The following is a 17,267-nucleotide window of genomic DNA, read 5'->3' as shown; positions in this document are numbered from 1 at the left end:
GGCTTTGTACATCTGCATCTGTATTGGTCCAGCTTTGGCAGAGCCTCTCAGGGGACAGCTATGCTGGGCTCCTGTCAGTGAACATTTCTTGGCATCAGCAATAGTGTCTGGGTTTGGTGTCAGCAGAAAGGATGGATCCCTAAGTGGGGCAGTCTCTGGATGGCCTTTCCTTCAGTTTCTGCTCCACTCTTTGTTCCTACGTTTTCTTTTGACAGGAGGAATTCTGGATTAATATTTTTGAACTGGGTAGGGGGCCCTGTGTCTCAACCAGGGACCATGCCCATCCACTGAATATGGTCTCTACAGGTTTTATCTTCCCTTTGTTGGGTATTTCAGGCTAATGTCATCCCTATTGGTTCCTGGGAACCACTTGGGTTCTTGTCATCTGGGACTTTCTAGTGGCTACCCCAGTTCCGCCTCCCCCACTGCTGCATACCTAGAGGCCAGTTTAGTTATGGGAGGAGATGAGGGAGAAGTACAAAGGGTCTCTTATGTTCTTACTCCTTTATCATTACATACAATATTATGGACTTTATTGTTGTCTTAATTGGTTTTGGTATTCTGCATGTAAATGTCAAATATCTTTCCAAATGCCATTAATTTACCTTTCACTTTGTTTTCATCTTTATTAACTTGGGTAATTCTATTTACATTTTGATTGTTATTTCCTTTCCTGGTTTCTGGGCCAACATCCCCCTAATCCCTCCCCCTCCTCTTCTCTACTGGTGTTCCCCTCCCCATCCTCCCCCCATTTACCGCCCTCCCCACAACAATCACGTTCACTGGGGGTTCAGTCATGGCTGGACCAAGGGCTTCCCTTCCACTGGTGCTCTTACTAGGCTATTCATTGCTACCTATGAGGTTGGAGCCCAGGGTCAGTCCATGTATAGTCTTTGGGTAGTGGCTTAGTCCCTGGAAGCTCTGGTTGCTTGGCATTGTTGTTCATATGGGGTCTCAAGCCCCTTCAAGCTCTTTCAGTCCTTTCTAAGATTGCTTCAACGGGGGTCCCGTTCTCAGTTCAATGGTTTAATGATGGCATTCGCCTATGTATTTGCTGTATTCTGGCTGTGTCTCTCAGGAGAGATCTACATCTGGTTCCTGTCAGCCTGCACTTCTTTGGTTCATCCATCTTATCTAGTTTGGTGACTGTAAATGTATGGGCCACATGTGGGGCAGGCTCTGAATGGGTGTTCCTTCTGTCTCTGTTCTAAAGTTTGCATTCCTATTCCGTCCCAAGGGTATTCTTGTTCCCCTTTTAAAGAAGGAATGAAGCATTCCCATTTTGGTCATCTTTCTTGAGTTTCATGTATTCTGTGCATCTAGGGTAATTCGAGCATTTGAGCTAATATCCACTTATCAGTGACTGCATACCATGTGTGTTTTTCTGTGATTGGGTTACCTCACTCAGGATGATATTTTCCAGTTCCATCCATTTGCCTATGAATTTCATATGGTCATTGTTTTTGATAGCTGAAAAATATTCCATTGTGTAGATGTACCACATATTCTGTATCCATTCCTCTGTTGAAGGGCATCTGGATTATTTCCAGCTTCTGGCTATTATAAATAAGGCTGCTATGAACATAGTGGAGCACGTGTCTTTGTTATATGTTGGGGCATCTTTTGGGTATATGCCCAAGAGAGATATAGCTGGGTCCTTAGAAGGAGTGTTGTATACTAGCCGGCTTCTGATAGCTTACACAGTCTACCAGCTCAGGAATGGGATCCCCTCCAATAGACTGTGCCTCCCCCATCAATAATGAATTAGGAAAATGCCTTAATAGCCAGATTTTATGGAAGCCTTTTCTCAATGAACCTTCCCGCTTTTTAAGAATAGCAGCCACAGTGTAGTAGAGCCAGCCTGAGCCTGGAAGGCAAGCTGTGTGTGCTGCAGAGGGAAGAGCTGGAGAAGGGACTCGTGCTCCCCAGAGGAGTCCCCAAGATCGTGAGTGAACCCCAGACATTGAACACTGAGTCTTTTATGCTGTTGGGGTTTTGTTTTGCTTGGTTCAGATTGTGATTGTGCCCTAGTTTTTTCCTCCTGAAGAAGGTACTTAATTTAATTTTGATTTATTGTAGAAGCCCACAGTGAAAGGACTTTGAAGTCTTAAAAGAGGTTTTGGATTTTTAAAGAGATTGGCTATTTTAAAGAGACTGAAACTTTCATGTATTTGAATTTGTAAAAACTGTGGGACTTTTAAAATTATTTATATTTTTAATGTAAGATATTTGAGATGAATAAGAAAGGAAAGGTGCAGCTTAATAGGGATATATTTGTGTGTCAGGTTGACAAGGGGTCAGTTGTTCTGGCAAATCTTAAGTCAACTTGACAAAATGAAAAAGGAAATCCTCAATTGAGAAAATGCCCAGCCTATTGTGGGTGTGGCTACCCTTAGGTTGCTGGTCCTGGATTCTATAAGAAAGCAGGCTGAAAGACTGAACCCCCAGTGAATGGAATTGTTGGGGGGAGGGCGGTAATGGGGGGAGGATGGGGAGGGGAATACCCATATAGAAGGAGAGGGGTGAGGAGGAGGGGGATGTTGACCCAGGAACTGGGAAAGGTAATAACAATTGAAATGCAAATAAGAAATACCCAATTTAATAAAGATGGAGAAAAAAATCCTATGATGTTATAACTGAACTTCAACACACACACACACACACACACACACACACACACACACACACACACACACACACACAAAGCAGGTGGAGCAAACATGAGGTGCAAGCCAGTAAGCAGCATTGCCTCTGCATCAGCTCCTGCCTCCAAGTTCCTGCCCTGTTTGAGTTCCTATCCTGACTTCCTTCAGTGATGAATAGCTCTGTGGAGTGTAAGCCAAACAAGCCCTTTCCATATCTACTTGCTTTTGGTCATGGTGTTTCATCACAACAAGAGTAGCCCTGACTGAAACATCATCTCCTAGGGAGGGCCAAGGATGAGTTCTTTTGTTAAAGCAAACACCACTCAGAAGGTTCTGGAACATCTTTGTTCAGGCTAATTAATAAAAAGTCTTCTTTTAAATGTCAGGTGCATCCAGAAAATGAAATACTACTGAAAAGAATGTACACTCAGAGCCAGGCATAGTGACACATGCCTATAGTCCCAGGTTCTCAGGAGGCTGAGGCAAGAGGATTGTTTGGACACAGGAGTTCCAGGATAGTTCAGGCAGTAGGAGATGTCATTTTTTTTAAAAAATGAAGATCTATTTTTAAGCAGTATATCATGTTTAATATATGCTTATAAATATATACAGTAAGTTGCAGAACTCTGTAAAATATGAATGTACTCAGGTTGCATAAACATTCTGGAAAGATAGATAAGAAATTGTTAATGAATATTAGTTTGCAAAAAGGGAAATAAGATACTTTACTTTCTAGCTTATATTGTTTTGTCTTGTTAAATTTGTTTCCCAAAAGTATGTTTAATTTTATAATTAATGTGCTATTTGCTAATGCTGCTTTCTTCATTTTATGTGTTTATCTTCCTGTTTAGGGGAATTGTAGAAGAGAGAAAACAATCCCAGGTCATATTTTAGCACTCATAGGAAACAGCTACAGGATGGAATGCATTGTGAAATAAGCCTCCTACTTTTATGAGGACATGGTACAATTATCATCTTTTACTATGTAGTAACCATCGTGCTCAAAGTTCAGCTTGGGAAGCTCACAAGGTCTGTCATCATTCTCCTCAACAACTTAGTTGAAAAGAGTGTTCTTGCTAACTGCCTTACACATTCTTTTAAGTTTATTTAATTTAAAAAGAGATTTAAAACACCTTTAGATAAATAGAAGTTAAATAATCAAGTATTTCTAAAATCCTTTGTGTGGGAGGTGTATGTGTGTACACACATGTGTATGTGTTCATATGTGCTTACGTGTGCTTGTGTATGTGCTAATGGGATTGCCAAACTGACCTGTTTAAATTATTACATTTAGTAATTGGAAATCTAAATATGTTTCTTCGCAACAAAAAATGTTTTCCATAAAGAAATCAGAGTTTCAGCTCTCGAATATAATATCAAGTTTCTACCACAGAATAAATATGATTGCTTTGAATTTAAGCATTGTTTTCCTTTGTTTCTATAACCTTTAACTGTAACTCTGGGCATCTTTTGTGCTAGTGGTATCAGAAATGCACTAAGAATAGATAAAAGTCCAAAAGAACATTTTGAAACTGAGAAAATAAATGCAGCAGAAAACTACTTTTAAGTTTCTGAATACCTCCTATTCATAAAAAGGGAGAATTTTAAACTTGGGGATTTTATATTGCAGCCAAATTTCTACAAAATCTCCTATTTTCCCCAAATTCTGACCTGGGGCACTTCACCCCCAATCATCACTTGTGCCTTCCATTCAACTAGCATCTTGTCAAATCTGGCTGCAAGATTAAGTTTCCCAATTCAGAATTCAATATTGTAACCCTAAGGATATAAGATCCAAGCTGGAACATTCTGCTTTTTTAAAACTGGATAAAATTGTTTCAGGCCAGAGACCACGGTTGGCCCAGACCATGATGATGAATCTTCAAGACTGGCAGTAAGTGAAATGGGTTTGATGGTCTTGGCTTTACACACATTAAGCACCATCTTACATTTGTCCTGACTCTCGACCTTTGGGAGGACAGGTTGAGAGAGTCTTGTGTTCTCATATTATGTAAGGTTTACAAAATTAGCTAGCTCTGTCAGAGCACTGTGACCTGCCATGGGCTGGCTTTTTGTGTCTTTCTCCACTTCTGCCTATTTTGGCCTCCAATTTGAGAGAAGTGGAACTGAAGATCTAAGAATTTTTTCCCCCATACATCTTTAGGATCATTGAGGCTCCTAAACTAACTCTCTCTCTCTCTCTCTCTCTCTCTCTCTCTCTCTCTCTCTCTCTCTCTCTCTGAAATAGTGCATTTTATCATAAAAGAAAAGGAAAAAGAAAAAGGAAAGGAAAATGGATGTGAATTGGTGAATTGTGCACTAAGCCCCCTTATGCTTGAAAGGGAACTTAAGCTGTCTATATGTAAGTGATATACTTTGTACTCTTCAGGGGTGTTTATCTGAGTCCTGATGAATGCTACAAAATCTTAACTTTTCAAAATACACCTGTTTATCCAAGAATCTGAATGCTGGAGAAATGTTTTCTTCTTAAACAATTTCTAAATGTTCGTGTAAAAGTAACATTGAGACAAAATTAAATTCCAGAAACATCTACTTGGGTAAGTCCCTACCACATAGCTTCATAGCACTGTTTAAACTCTTGTTAAAATGCTCCAAGGATGTCTGAAAAAAGAGTTCTTTACTTCTGAAATTCATGTGTGATGTCAACCTAAAAGAAGCTTTCTTTCTTTAAAGATTTTATTTGTCTTAGATTGTTTTCACTATATGATCTCAATAACAAAGTCAACTCAAGTAGAGTTGTGAGATTTTATATATATATATATATATATATATATATATATATATATATATATACACATACATACACATACACATACACATACACATACACATACACATACACATACACATACACATACACATACACATACACATATACACACACACCACAAAGAGGCCAATGGGTTGATGGGTATGTTTGCCATGCTTGAGCACTCTTCTCTCCTTCCAGGTTCTTTCCTGCCATGCAGCCCACTAAGATTCACTGTTCACTTCTTATTCATTACTCTGGATCACAGTGGAAAAGAACAGAATGGCTGACAGGCATATGGCAATGAGGGAAGAGAGTTCAAAGCCAGAGCAATGCACGGGAGTGAGTTAGCCTTCTCATTAATGGTGTTTGGTCATTTATTTGCATCTTTGACTGCAGGAACAGAGAGCTGGTAATTACATGGGTACTCCTTCACACAGGAACAACCTATTTCTCAAAATCAGTGACATTTAAATTATTCTGTTGATTGTCTATCCACCCCATCCCTGTCTAGGGATCCTTTAGTTAGGAAAGCACTGCCCAGACAGTGGGGCTGCAGTTGACTGGGATCAGAACCCAGGACCACCTGCTAAGCTGTCTGTGAAGAAAGAGTCCTTCCTATCCAGGGGAGTTCAAAGCTAGTGATAAAACCGAAGCTATTTCCAAAGACCAGCTGGGTAGAAGAAAAAGACAATTAAAGAAAAATCTAGAAAAAGTTTAATATAAATAATCAAAGATTATTTCAATTATTTCAATTGTTATTTATATATGGTTTTATCTACAAAATGTTGGCTCTGAAGTAACAATACAGTCATAGAACAAATAAAATTAACATGAGCTTAGGTTAACCCAGGAAATGAAGTTATCATGTAAAAACAAAGTAGTTTTCACCCTCATTGACACATACTATCGGACTAGAAAATTTTTAAAAAGTGGGATGAGGAAGGAACCCTCCCTGAGAGGGGATAACTGTGCTTTCCTTGAGATCATTCCTCAAAGTGAGACTCAGAAGAGACGTGGAAAGAAAAAGACTGGCACAAATCTTTACTATAATCTCAGAAGAGCTCAAGATAGTGTGGCTCAATAGAGCCATTTCCATGTGCTTGGGAAACAAGACCTGAGTCAGCCATTGATTTCACTGGAACACATTAAAGCTGTAAAAAGGAGGAAGGAAAGTGAAGGGGAAAGAAGGAAATGGAAAGAAAATGAAGAGAGAGACAGAAGGGAAGAACAGAAATGCTGGCTTGAGTTTCTACTTAGAACAGCTATACAGCTGTTTAGCATAAATTCAAATTAATTTTAAAGTAGTATAATTTGTGTTTTCTATTCATGTCCATCTTATGGTCAGTAACTTTCCCCAAATTGTCTCTGTGGATCTGTTCCTTTTAACTTTGCATGTTATTTCCAACTTTACTTTCTGTTTGATCTGATATTATGGAAAAGCAAAAGCTTAAAAAGAATAGTGCAGTTGAAAAAGTGGCTTTGCTACATTTGCAGATCTGTTCACAGCCAATTTTGATAAAACCCAAAGAGAGAAAGATGGTTTACACTGCCTGGTAATGTGCAGAGTCCACAGCAAGGTGAGTCAGTGGAAAAGTCTCTTTCTTCCCTGACCTCCAGCTGGTACTCAGGATTTCACAGGCAGCTCAACGCAGGTAAAATTCTTTTCACGTTTATTTCACAGATTAACACTGCTCTGATAAAATGGCTCCATAATTTACATGCCCACTAAGATTTTAAAATAGTCAGAAGAAAATAAAAATTGAGAATACCAGGCAAGAATCAGCTAAGCAGTGTTAGACTGGCCTCGAAACTTCTTTCTATTGCAGCATTTGACATCATAAGAAGGACATAGCACAAACTCAATATTAGTGAATCTAGCACCATTCTGTACCAGAAGAATAGTCCTTCATTAAGCTGTATTTTACTAGTATACTAATCACCCATACAGCTCTATGGGAAGTATTTTTATTTTGAGCAATAATAATTTCACGTCCCTGAAATGTATACATTTACTGGGGCAATATATCAGCTTCAAAAATGTCACTCAGATCCATGTGACTTTTCCTAAAATATACAGGAGTCATATCTGGCGCATGTAAGACAGAGTAAGGTAAGCCTTGATGTTTAATTTGTATATATTTGTCATGTATATATTTGATCTAAACAGACTGATGACGGTGTGTGTGCCATTTTCCTGCTACTGGAATCTTCTCCCTAGGCAAATTCTACTCCACACCAGCTTGAATGGGTTTCAGATAAGCACATTATTCTTAGAAAACTTGGGCTGTTTTGTGGAACAAGAGAAGATATAAATAAATCTATATTTTAGTTGTTTTGCTACTAAAACATGACTTCTTTTTGCATATTTTAACACTGGAATGTAAGTGTGAAAGAACATGCGCTTTAAGATGCTGCCACAAGTCGAGTGTAGGACACACCTGCAGAACATCACCTCAGGGCCATTCACACAGCTTCTAATGGACAATCGAGAAACACTGCAAACTTCATGAACCTTCTTCAAAAAAGATCTGTTTTCCAGAGAAGAAAAACTGCAAATGCTTTTAAATACCCTTTCGATATTGTGAGAATTTCGAAGTCTTGGTGCTTTAATTCCTTTACAGTCTAGCAATTTCCTCTGGAAATATACCCATGACCCAGTCATTTCTCAATTTCTGGCAAACTCTTAGATACATGTAATAAACACATTTTTTTAAAAAATCTATTTTGCTCTATCTATTTTAATATATAATTTAACATCATCTACTGATAAGACTTGTTAACTAGCATATGAGCTTGTACTGCCCAGACCCTCGGGGCTGCACATCAGCATGTAGCGTGGCCGGGTTCTCCAGGGACCAAAGTGTCAGAAGGAGAATTGGACATAGTGACCAGTTTCCTTGAAATGACCAAAAACAAAACAACAGAAACAGCTGCAATTCCGATGGGCTAATGTGTCACTCAAAAATCACAGGTCCACACATGAGAAAAGAGGAAGTAAACATTTAATGACCCTAAGAGGTGGGAATTTAAGCCTTTATTTATAAGTGGTAATTCAAGCCCATGAATCGAAGTCCTTAACTGCCAAGCTTGGACTTATACGAAATCATCCAAAAGATAACAATCCAGCTTTGGGAACGGGGGAGTTTGCTACAGATAATTACTATCAAAAATCTGATTTGATTTCTGAAAATTGTATGAATGAATCAGGTTTCTCGGTCTTGATATACTAGGCAGAGAGCTTGTTCTTCCAGGTCTAGACTGCTTAATTGCTTGCTTGAGGGAGGGGAAATCCTGGGGGAGAGGCACATATGAGCAATAAGTGCCGTGTAAAGCCAGAACTCTGCCAAGCTAGATCACGGCCACTAATGCAGGCGGATCTGCTCTTCCCTTCCCTCCAGTGCAAGTGACCAGAGATATTTGATCCTAGAGCTGAATGAAAAAGGAGAAGCAAAGCTGGCCACAATTGTGAGAATATTCCCATTCAGCATTTTGAGTGGAAAACAGAGCTCATGATTGCTTGTTTGTTTTTCCCACCCAAAGCCATTTAGAAACAAAAAATTTGAACAGGAGGGAGGCAGAAATAAACACATTAATGTGTATTCCCAGCAGAAGAAGCAAACATTTGCATTATCAGGCAGGACTGCGCACACCTGCTGAATGGGTATTACAAGCTGCTGAGTCGAGGGCTTGAAAACAAAGCATACCTTGCTGGCTATCAGGGGCGGCAAAGCAGTAATTTTCTTTTTTCATTTTCTTTTCCTTATTGTTACAAGTAATCATTTGAAGAAATGTTCGCATTTGTACTACAATAGTTAAAATGAATCCATGTCAAGTGCTAGTCAGTTCTACTTTTGTCTTTATAAACATAGATCAGATTTAGATTTTCATGCTATACATCAAAGACTATGATCTCTCTCCTTTAGATATTTTTGATTTAATTTCAAATGAAAAAAAAAAAAAGAATATTCCAGTGTATGCCTTTGAGCACTGCAATTCTTACAATCACAAGAACAGTCACTTCTGCAATTTTTATCTTTACAATAAGGATGAGTTTTTTAAAAAAATAATTTATGAAAAATAATGCCAGAAAATGCAGCTATTTGGATGCAACTCTTTATAAGTCTTTTAGGCGTGCAGTTTCTGGACATAGACCTTAGGAAACTCCTGGGGACACCCAAGATACAAAGCTGAGTAGTAAAGGCAAGTACTTAAATCTTGGCAAATCAGAGGTCTTGTATCTGTAAAATACACATGGATTCACCTTTACCAGTACAAAATGGAGCCTTCTAAAAGCATACACACTTATAATTGATTTCCGATAAAAAATTAAATAACTAACTAAAAGTACTCCTTCTGATTTTTTTTTTACCACAAACATATACAAAAGGAAATCAGAGTAATTTTCTCTGGTACTAAGTGCCATAACTACTTCAAGGGAAAACAGAACATGCAGCCAAAGAGATGTTTTTATTAAGCAGGACAAGTCAGATGTCACAAGTACAAATTTTAATCATATAGAGCAACTTACTTCAACAGATATTTACTTAATTCACCGCTACAAAATTATTTGGGCTCCAAATGATCTACTTCCATCAGCAAACGCTGGCCGTACAGCAGGTATTGGCAGTATATGAAACGAGTTGCATATTTTCTCCTGATAAATATATGCACACAGCCTTCACTTTATAATATGCCAACAGAACACAAAACAAAAGTTTAAAAAAAGGTGTTTGTTTCTGTTGAAACAAACATATGCTTCTTTTAAAATACCGTGAGCTTGTGAAAATATGGTATTGTATATCTGACATTTTCTATGTAGAAATGTGTTACAAACCACACTGGTATTAATAAGCCATATGCCTTCAGCCCCCTGACGTGCTTTGCTCTAACTTTGTTGAAAACAGAGTTTGACTACCATGCAATTAACATGCAGGAAACACAGTTCGAGTCCTCATCTTGCCTAGGCTGGAGAGTGTGCAAAAACCCCAAAACTTTTTACAGTTCATAAATATTCGTAACCACATTCTGATTTACAAGTTAACAATTCTTAAGCAAGCATGGAGAACTTAGAGAAAATTTCAGCAAAAAGCACATTTAAAAGAAAACCTGTATATATTCCTATTTTTTTTTTTGCACACCCCACCCCCATCACAGAAAGATCAGGCTCCCTCCAGCAGGGCACATCCTTCCTTTCAGCACTTCAGTTATCGGAAGGCAAATGAAAAGACAATGACCTTTCCTCCTCTCATTTAGCTTACAACACGAACATTTAAGCACAAACATAAAGTACCGATTTAACAGAAAACACCAGACAGAGAGAGCAGGACTCACTGACCCATTTGGAAGACAAAGACGACAGAACAGCAAAGCTCTAAAAATCAGCTTGTGAGGCCTCTGAGAGATATTCTTCTGGCATTTCATCACAGCAGCCCCAGACCAGATCACCTCCCTGGATACAGAGAGGAGGAACTAAATAGAGCTGTTTATTAAAGCTGGTGTGCTGGATTGCATTAGGAAGCGCGGGCAGGCCACCTGGACCTTTCAGATTGTGGCGGTGTTTAATTTGCAGCCTGCCCCTCTGCAGCAGAGCACGCGATGGCTACTACTACATTTACCAGGCTCAGTCACACACCACCGGGGCTAGGAGTAAAAGCACTTGGAATCCTGTACTTATATTTTCCATATAGAGAGGAAGACAGAAGAATACAATCCAAATGAAAATACTGAATAGCACAATAAAAAATTCAAACTACTGCCTGGGAAGCTTGGCACTTTATTTTTCTTCTCATACTTTATTTCTTTCAGAGATCACAATCAAAGCAGGAAAAAAAATAAATGCTTAAAATGAAAGTTTTTTCCTATAGCTCAAGTCATATATTTGCTATGCTGTTTGAATTTCTTGGTGGTTTTGTTTTGGTTTCTGTTTAAGAGCATCACACTGAAGTTTCCAGCTGAGCTTCCCTGGCCAGATTTAATGGGCGCCTTTTGCCTTTCGCACTTTCAGCGCTGCGCTGGCAGGTAGCTGAAGACACGGATAGAAAGATGGTACAGTAAATATGAATTATGTGAATCATATGGTGAGACCCTTGTGGAAAGGGGGGAGTTGAGAAATGGCTGACTCCATACCTGACCAATTACAGCTTGCATGGTCCCCGTGTCCTGCTGCGCTGGGAGATCGCAATCCGTCATATGATGTCTTTGAAAAGGAGAATGGGGGTTTCTGGCATGCATCTGTCAATCAACTTCTGCACTCACAACCATCACCAAAAGGAAAGGGAGAAAAAGTCAAGCTACTCCACCAAATAGGATGAGACTGTCATGTGACCTCCGGCAGACACGCACACACATTCCCTACCTCCATAGAGCGTAAGAATTTTCTGTAGATATGAAATGACATTGACAAATATCCAATACCAAGTAAATAAAGTGAGACAAACAGCTATTCACCAATGACAAAATGTTAGCTGTAATCTTCTACTAAAGGTATATAAAAAAAATAAAAACGCGAGGGTTTTTTAATGCTCTAGAAATATATTTTAAAACAAAAAAATAACGATTACATGTGATGATTGATTTTATGACATAAACTTTTACAATTATAATTTACTGCTGGACTTCTCTTAAGCTAACCCTTGTGATTTTATTTTCAAAACTTCTCAATGACCTTTTGTTGATATGCAGTAACATCTGTAGTAGTTTTATATAAAATCACCATTATAGAAAAGCTTAAAATATTAACCATTACGTATCAGCGATGCCCTGATATCTGTTGATTGGCAATGGATATACAATCATTTGTGTAAACTGTGATGAACACTCAAATATAAAATATTCAAAGTGTGTAAATAGTGCTCACTAAACTTTCCATCTTCCAAAAGGTTAGAGAAGCATTTGCTTGCAGCTCATCGAAACTGAGGTACCGTAATGGCAAATACATCCAGTTTTTCCCTCTTTACATAAGATTATTTGACCCTACATACTGTAGGACATACTGCTGGCATATTGTGGGTCATTTCCTGTAAAACATGAAAATAACCAAGTAGCTTTTGAGCCCTTTAAGGATTAAAAACTCATCTTTGAAGACAACCCTACAGATAGTGCAGACTTGCTTTTAGAAAAGCCCAAATCACAAATGGCACCACTCATTTAGGAATTTGTGAGCTAATGGTTCTATTCATCTGCTTTTTCAACTGAAGCTCATTAATTACTGTATTTTCCTTAACTAAAAAAAAACCACAAACAAACAAACAAAAAACCCACCAAGATTAATTGAAGGAGCTGAAGGGATTTGCAACCTCATAAGAACAACAATACCAGAGCTCCCAGGGACTAAACCACCATCCAAACAGTGCACGTGGACAGATCTGTGGCTCCAGCTGCATATGTTGCAGAGGATGGCCTTGTTGGGCACCAATGGGAGGAGAAGCCCTTGGTCCTGCCAAGGCTGGATCCCCCAGTGTAGTAGAATGTCAGGGTAGGGAGGTGGGAAGGAGTGAGTGGGTAGGTGGGGAAATACCCTCATAGAAGAAAGGGCAGGGGGGATGGGATGGGGGTTTCTGGACGGGAAACTGGGAAAGGGGATAACATTTGAAATGTAAATAAATTTTTAAAAATCCAAGAAAACACACACACACACACACACACACACACACACACACACACACACACACCAGCATCCCCAAGCAGAAAGAACCATACTACAAGTCTTGAAAACTGAGGACTGGAAGGTGTCACTAAACACCATTAGAACTCTCTAATTCTGTGCTGAAGCCTCTGTCCTGAGACAGGGACATCGACATGGCAGCATGCTTCTGCAGTCACCCTCAAAAGAGGTCTTGCATGTCTATCATCCAACCCTTGCCCAGAATACTGTAGGGGAGGCTGAGGCTGTCGGGACCATATGCTAAGCCATGGTGGGAACCTGCAAGGACTGAGCCAAATGTGTTCTGTCAGAAACCTGAGGGCTACAGGGGCAGAGGACCGGGAAGGGGGCGCATTGGAGGAAGGGAGTGAGTGGAAGATGGTTGTGGTCTTTGGGGACCACACTGTAGACTCCAGGCAGACAGGCAGAGTGATGCACAGGCCCAGTTGCAGAGCATCTGTCCAGACCCTGGAATTCTGGGTACTCACAGGCAAGCCAGGAGTGGCCCTGCAACCTTTGGGTTTCTGCTGTATGTGGAGGATGACTGTGAGCTCCCTAGCACCGGGTTCCCTCTGGGTACGCCCTCCCCTCCCCTCCCCGCCCCCTCTGTGTTCAGCATCTTCTCAGGAGCTTACCTTCCTGTTTCTCGACAGGGTCAAGAGGTGCGGGGCGTAGATCAGACTGCAGTATGAGGTGGACACCTTTGAAGCTCCTTTCCCACATTTTGGTGTTTATGACTGGCTGTAGGACACCACTGCTTGTTCATAATCTGTCTGATATCAACTGTAATTACTGTGGGTTAGCCTCCAAGAGGGCCTGAGCTAGGCACTGCCAGATCTTGGCTTAATCTTCTATTAAAAATACAGGGAGCCATAACAGTTCTTTCCATTTCACAGATGTGGCTCAAAAAAGTAAATAAAGGGGCAGTGACTTAATGTTGATTTGAATCCAAAGATGGAGCTTCTATGAAACCAGAGTCGGCTAACATATAAAATAATGACTACCTTATATGAGACACTGACTTTTTCAACATATATTAGCCAAGTATTGTACTCAGTGAGACACAATAAACAGTGCAGATTACTTTTGAAACAATAAAAACAAGCTGAGAGCTTAAAGATTCATTTGCGGGAATTGTCTGATTCTGAAAGCTGGACGGATGGCATTTATAATTCTAGAATGGTTCATATAAAGGCACCCAACATGTAGATGGTAGAAAGGTTTGTGTTGTGATATAAAAAGAAGGCACTTCCTGCTCCCACAGGAAATAGCATGGTCTGTTTCCACCCCACCCCTAGCTCCCAGTTTGAGTGGCAGGCATTTCCTAAGCTTTGAGCAGTGGTAGACAAATGGGAGAGAGTAGGAATGGAGATACTTACTTCCAGCCCTATAGTAGAATTTAGGAAAGAAAATCTGCTAAGTGAAAAACTTACCATGACTACCTTCTGCTGTCTTTTCTTCTCATCCAGTTTCCCTAAAGCCATGCACCGCTGACCTGTGTAGGTTACATCTTTCATGGTGGTTCAAGGAGACACGGCACTCTAAGTATTGAGCACCTTATAAGCCACATGGTATGAGCCAGACCAAAAGAGGCTTCACCACTGCCCCTGACTCTAATGTTTAGCTTTTTGGATTAGGGATTACCTTGATTTCTTAAAGTTAAAACATGGTGGGTGCAGGTTTCAACAAAATATACCAACAAGCATCTCCTCCTGCTAGGTGGAGCCCATTTCTTTTGATTCTATTAGAATGTGTAAGTTTACCTCAGCACTCAGGAGACTGCCTGTCTACTAACATCTGCTTTATGTCTCTGCTGTCATTTGCTTCTCTCTCTGGTTGCAATACCATACTTGACCATTCATCTCCTATTCCTAGATTGCTCATACTTAATATTCACACTGAAATGTTTGATCCCTTACCATTTCCTAAATTTTTTTCTAGATCTTCTCCCTCCAGCTAATATTCCCTCAGTCTTTCCCACAGATCACACATTACATAGTGATTTGCCTTCTATAGTTTTCAAAACTCTCATGGACTAGTTTTCAAAACTCTCATGGATAGATAGCCTGTAGTGGAGTTAAATGTGTGCAGTCAGGATTCCCTTTCCACAGTCTTTGGTTTGCTCTGCTTCACTCTGTCTTCTTTTCAAGTCTTACGTTTCTCAACTGTTCTGCACCATCACCCTCTGGATGATCTATTGCTTTGTCTATTTCTACGACTTCTCCCCAACATCGCATTTTTGTCTAGACTTTCATAATTGGCAGAGAATTTCTCTGGGATGGTCTTTTCAATCATGATCTGTTCCTTAAGCAATATAGCATAGCTTTGGCTTCCACAGGGCACTGACCAGCATACATAATCTGTACCCTGGGATTCTTGGTTGTTCTTATTTTCATATTTCTAGAAAATTGAACACAGCGAAAGTATCACAAGCAGAATTATGACAGTAGAAAGAGGAGAGGAGGGAACAGCCATCATCCCAAAACCCACAGAATACAGAATTGAGAGGGCTTTGATCATACACAACTCCAGCACCAAGAGTTGTGAGAACTTGTAATTTAAAGTTTTCTTCTAAAGTATAATTTGGGAGCATGTTTTACTTCCCTCCACTCCTTGAGAAACAGTGACAAGATATTGCCTTTAGAATGAATAGCTGAGTAGTTTAGGAGCCTGTTGATTCAGGACAGGAAGCTCCAGAAACATACTACACATTCTCTGATTATCTGACCTCTGACTTCAATATCTTTTCTAACTGGGAACTGGGTATTCGGAATGAAAAAAAGCATCACAGGGAACTAATTCCCCTTTTTGACTCTCATGATTGCCTTTTGTTACACCTTGACTGTGTTGAATGCACTTTGTCCTGTAGTATACTCTAGAAGGAGGCACTGAAGTAAACGCACCTGGACCTCACAGTTCTTGGAGCAGTTTTGATGTCTAAACCTAAATGTTAACACAATTTTTCATGAAAATCCTTCCTGGACAGATGAAGGACAGATGTACAACTTGCTTTCTTTTTTTTAAATTTATTTATTTTTTTTATTTTTTTTTATTAACTTGAGTATTTCTTATATACATTTCGAGTGTTATTCCCTTTCCCGGTTTCCGGGCAAACATCCCCCTCCCCCCTCCCCTTCCTTATGGGTGTTCCCCTCCCAACCCTCCCCCCATTGCCGCCCTCCCCCCATGGACTAGTTCACTGGGGGTTCAGTCTTAGCAGGACCCAGGGCTTCCCCTTCCACTGGTGCTCTTACTAGGATATTCATTGCTACCTATGGGGTCAGAGTCCAGGGTCAGTCCATGTATAGTCTTTAGGTAGTGGCTTAGTCCCTGGAAGCTCTGGTTGCTTGGCATTGTTGTACTTTTGGGGTCTCGAGCCCCTTCAAGCTCTTCCAGTTCTTTCTCTGATTCCTTCAATAGGGGACCTATTCTCAGTTCAGTGGTTTGCTGCTGGCATTCGCCTCTATATTTGCTGTATTCTGGCTGTGTCTCTCAGGAGCGATCTACATCCGGCTCCTGTCGGTCTGCACTTCTTTGCTTCATCCATCTTGTCTAATTGGGTGGCTGTATATGTATGGGCCACATGTGGGGCAGGCTCTGAATGGGTGTTCCTTAAGTCTCTGTTTTAATCTTTGCCTCTCCCTTCCCTGCCAAGGGTATTCTTTTTCCTCATTTAAAGAAGGAGTGAAGCATTCACATTTTGATCATCCGTCTTGAGTTTCGTTTGTTCTAGGGATCTAGGGTAATTCAAGCATTTGGGCTAATAGCCACTTATCAATGAGTGCATACCATGTATGTCTTTCTGTGATTGGGTTAGCTCACTCAGGATGATATTTTCCAGTTCCAACCATTTGCCTACGAATTTCATAAACTCGTTGTTTTTGATAGCTGAGTAATATTCCATTGTGTAGATGTACCACATTTTCTGTATCCATTCCTCTGTTGAAGGGCATCTGGGTTCTTTCCAGCTTCTGGCTATTATAAATAAGGCTGCGATGAACATAGTGGAGCACGTGTCTCTTTTATATGTTGAGGCATCTTTTGGGTATATGCCCAAGAGAGGTATAGCTGGATCCTCAGGCAGTTCAATGTCCAATTTTCTGAGGAACCTCCAGACTGATTTCCAGAATGGTTTTACCAGTCTGCAATCCCACCAACAATGGAGGAGTGTTCCTCTTTCTCCACATCCTCGCCAGCATCTGCTGTC

The 17,267-nt window shown here is 40.1% G+C and overlaps 1 protein-coding gene across 1 annotated transcript in view; it reads right to left on the bottom strand.

The window, feature by feature from the left end:
• The window catches only part of Pou6f2 (POU class 6 homeobox 2), a 576,195-nt gene extending 564,526 nt beyond the window's left edge, over window positions 1-11,669 (bottom strand). Inside the window, exon 1 of the mRNA XM_063276739.1 lies at window positions 11,545-11,669. Within this exon, the coding sequence (XP_063132809.1) occupies window positions 11,545-11,649 (105 nt within the window). The 5' untranslated portion in view covers window positions 11,650-11,669. The remainder of the gene's footprint in view (window positions 1-11,544) is intronic.
• Window positions 11,670-17,267: the final 5,598 nt, after the last annotated feature.

Source organism: Rattus norvegicus, chromosome 17 (genome assembly GCF_036323735.1).
Source record: "Rattus norvegicus strain BN/NHsdMcwi chromosome 17, GRCr8, whole genome shotgun sequence".
Taxonomy (NCBI): domain Eukaryota; kingdom Metazoa; phylum Chordata; class Mammalia; order Rodentia; family Muridae; genus Rattus; species Rattus norvegicus.
Note: the sequence above shows the minus strand (reverse complement) of the source record. Positions and strands in the feature narration are given on the sequence as shown.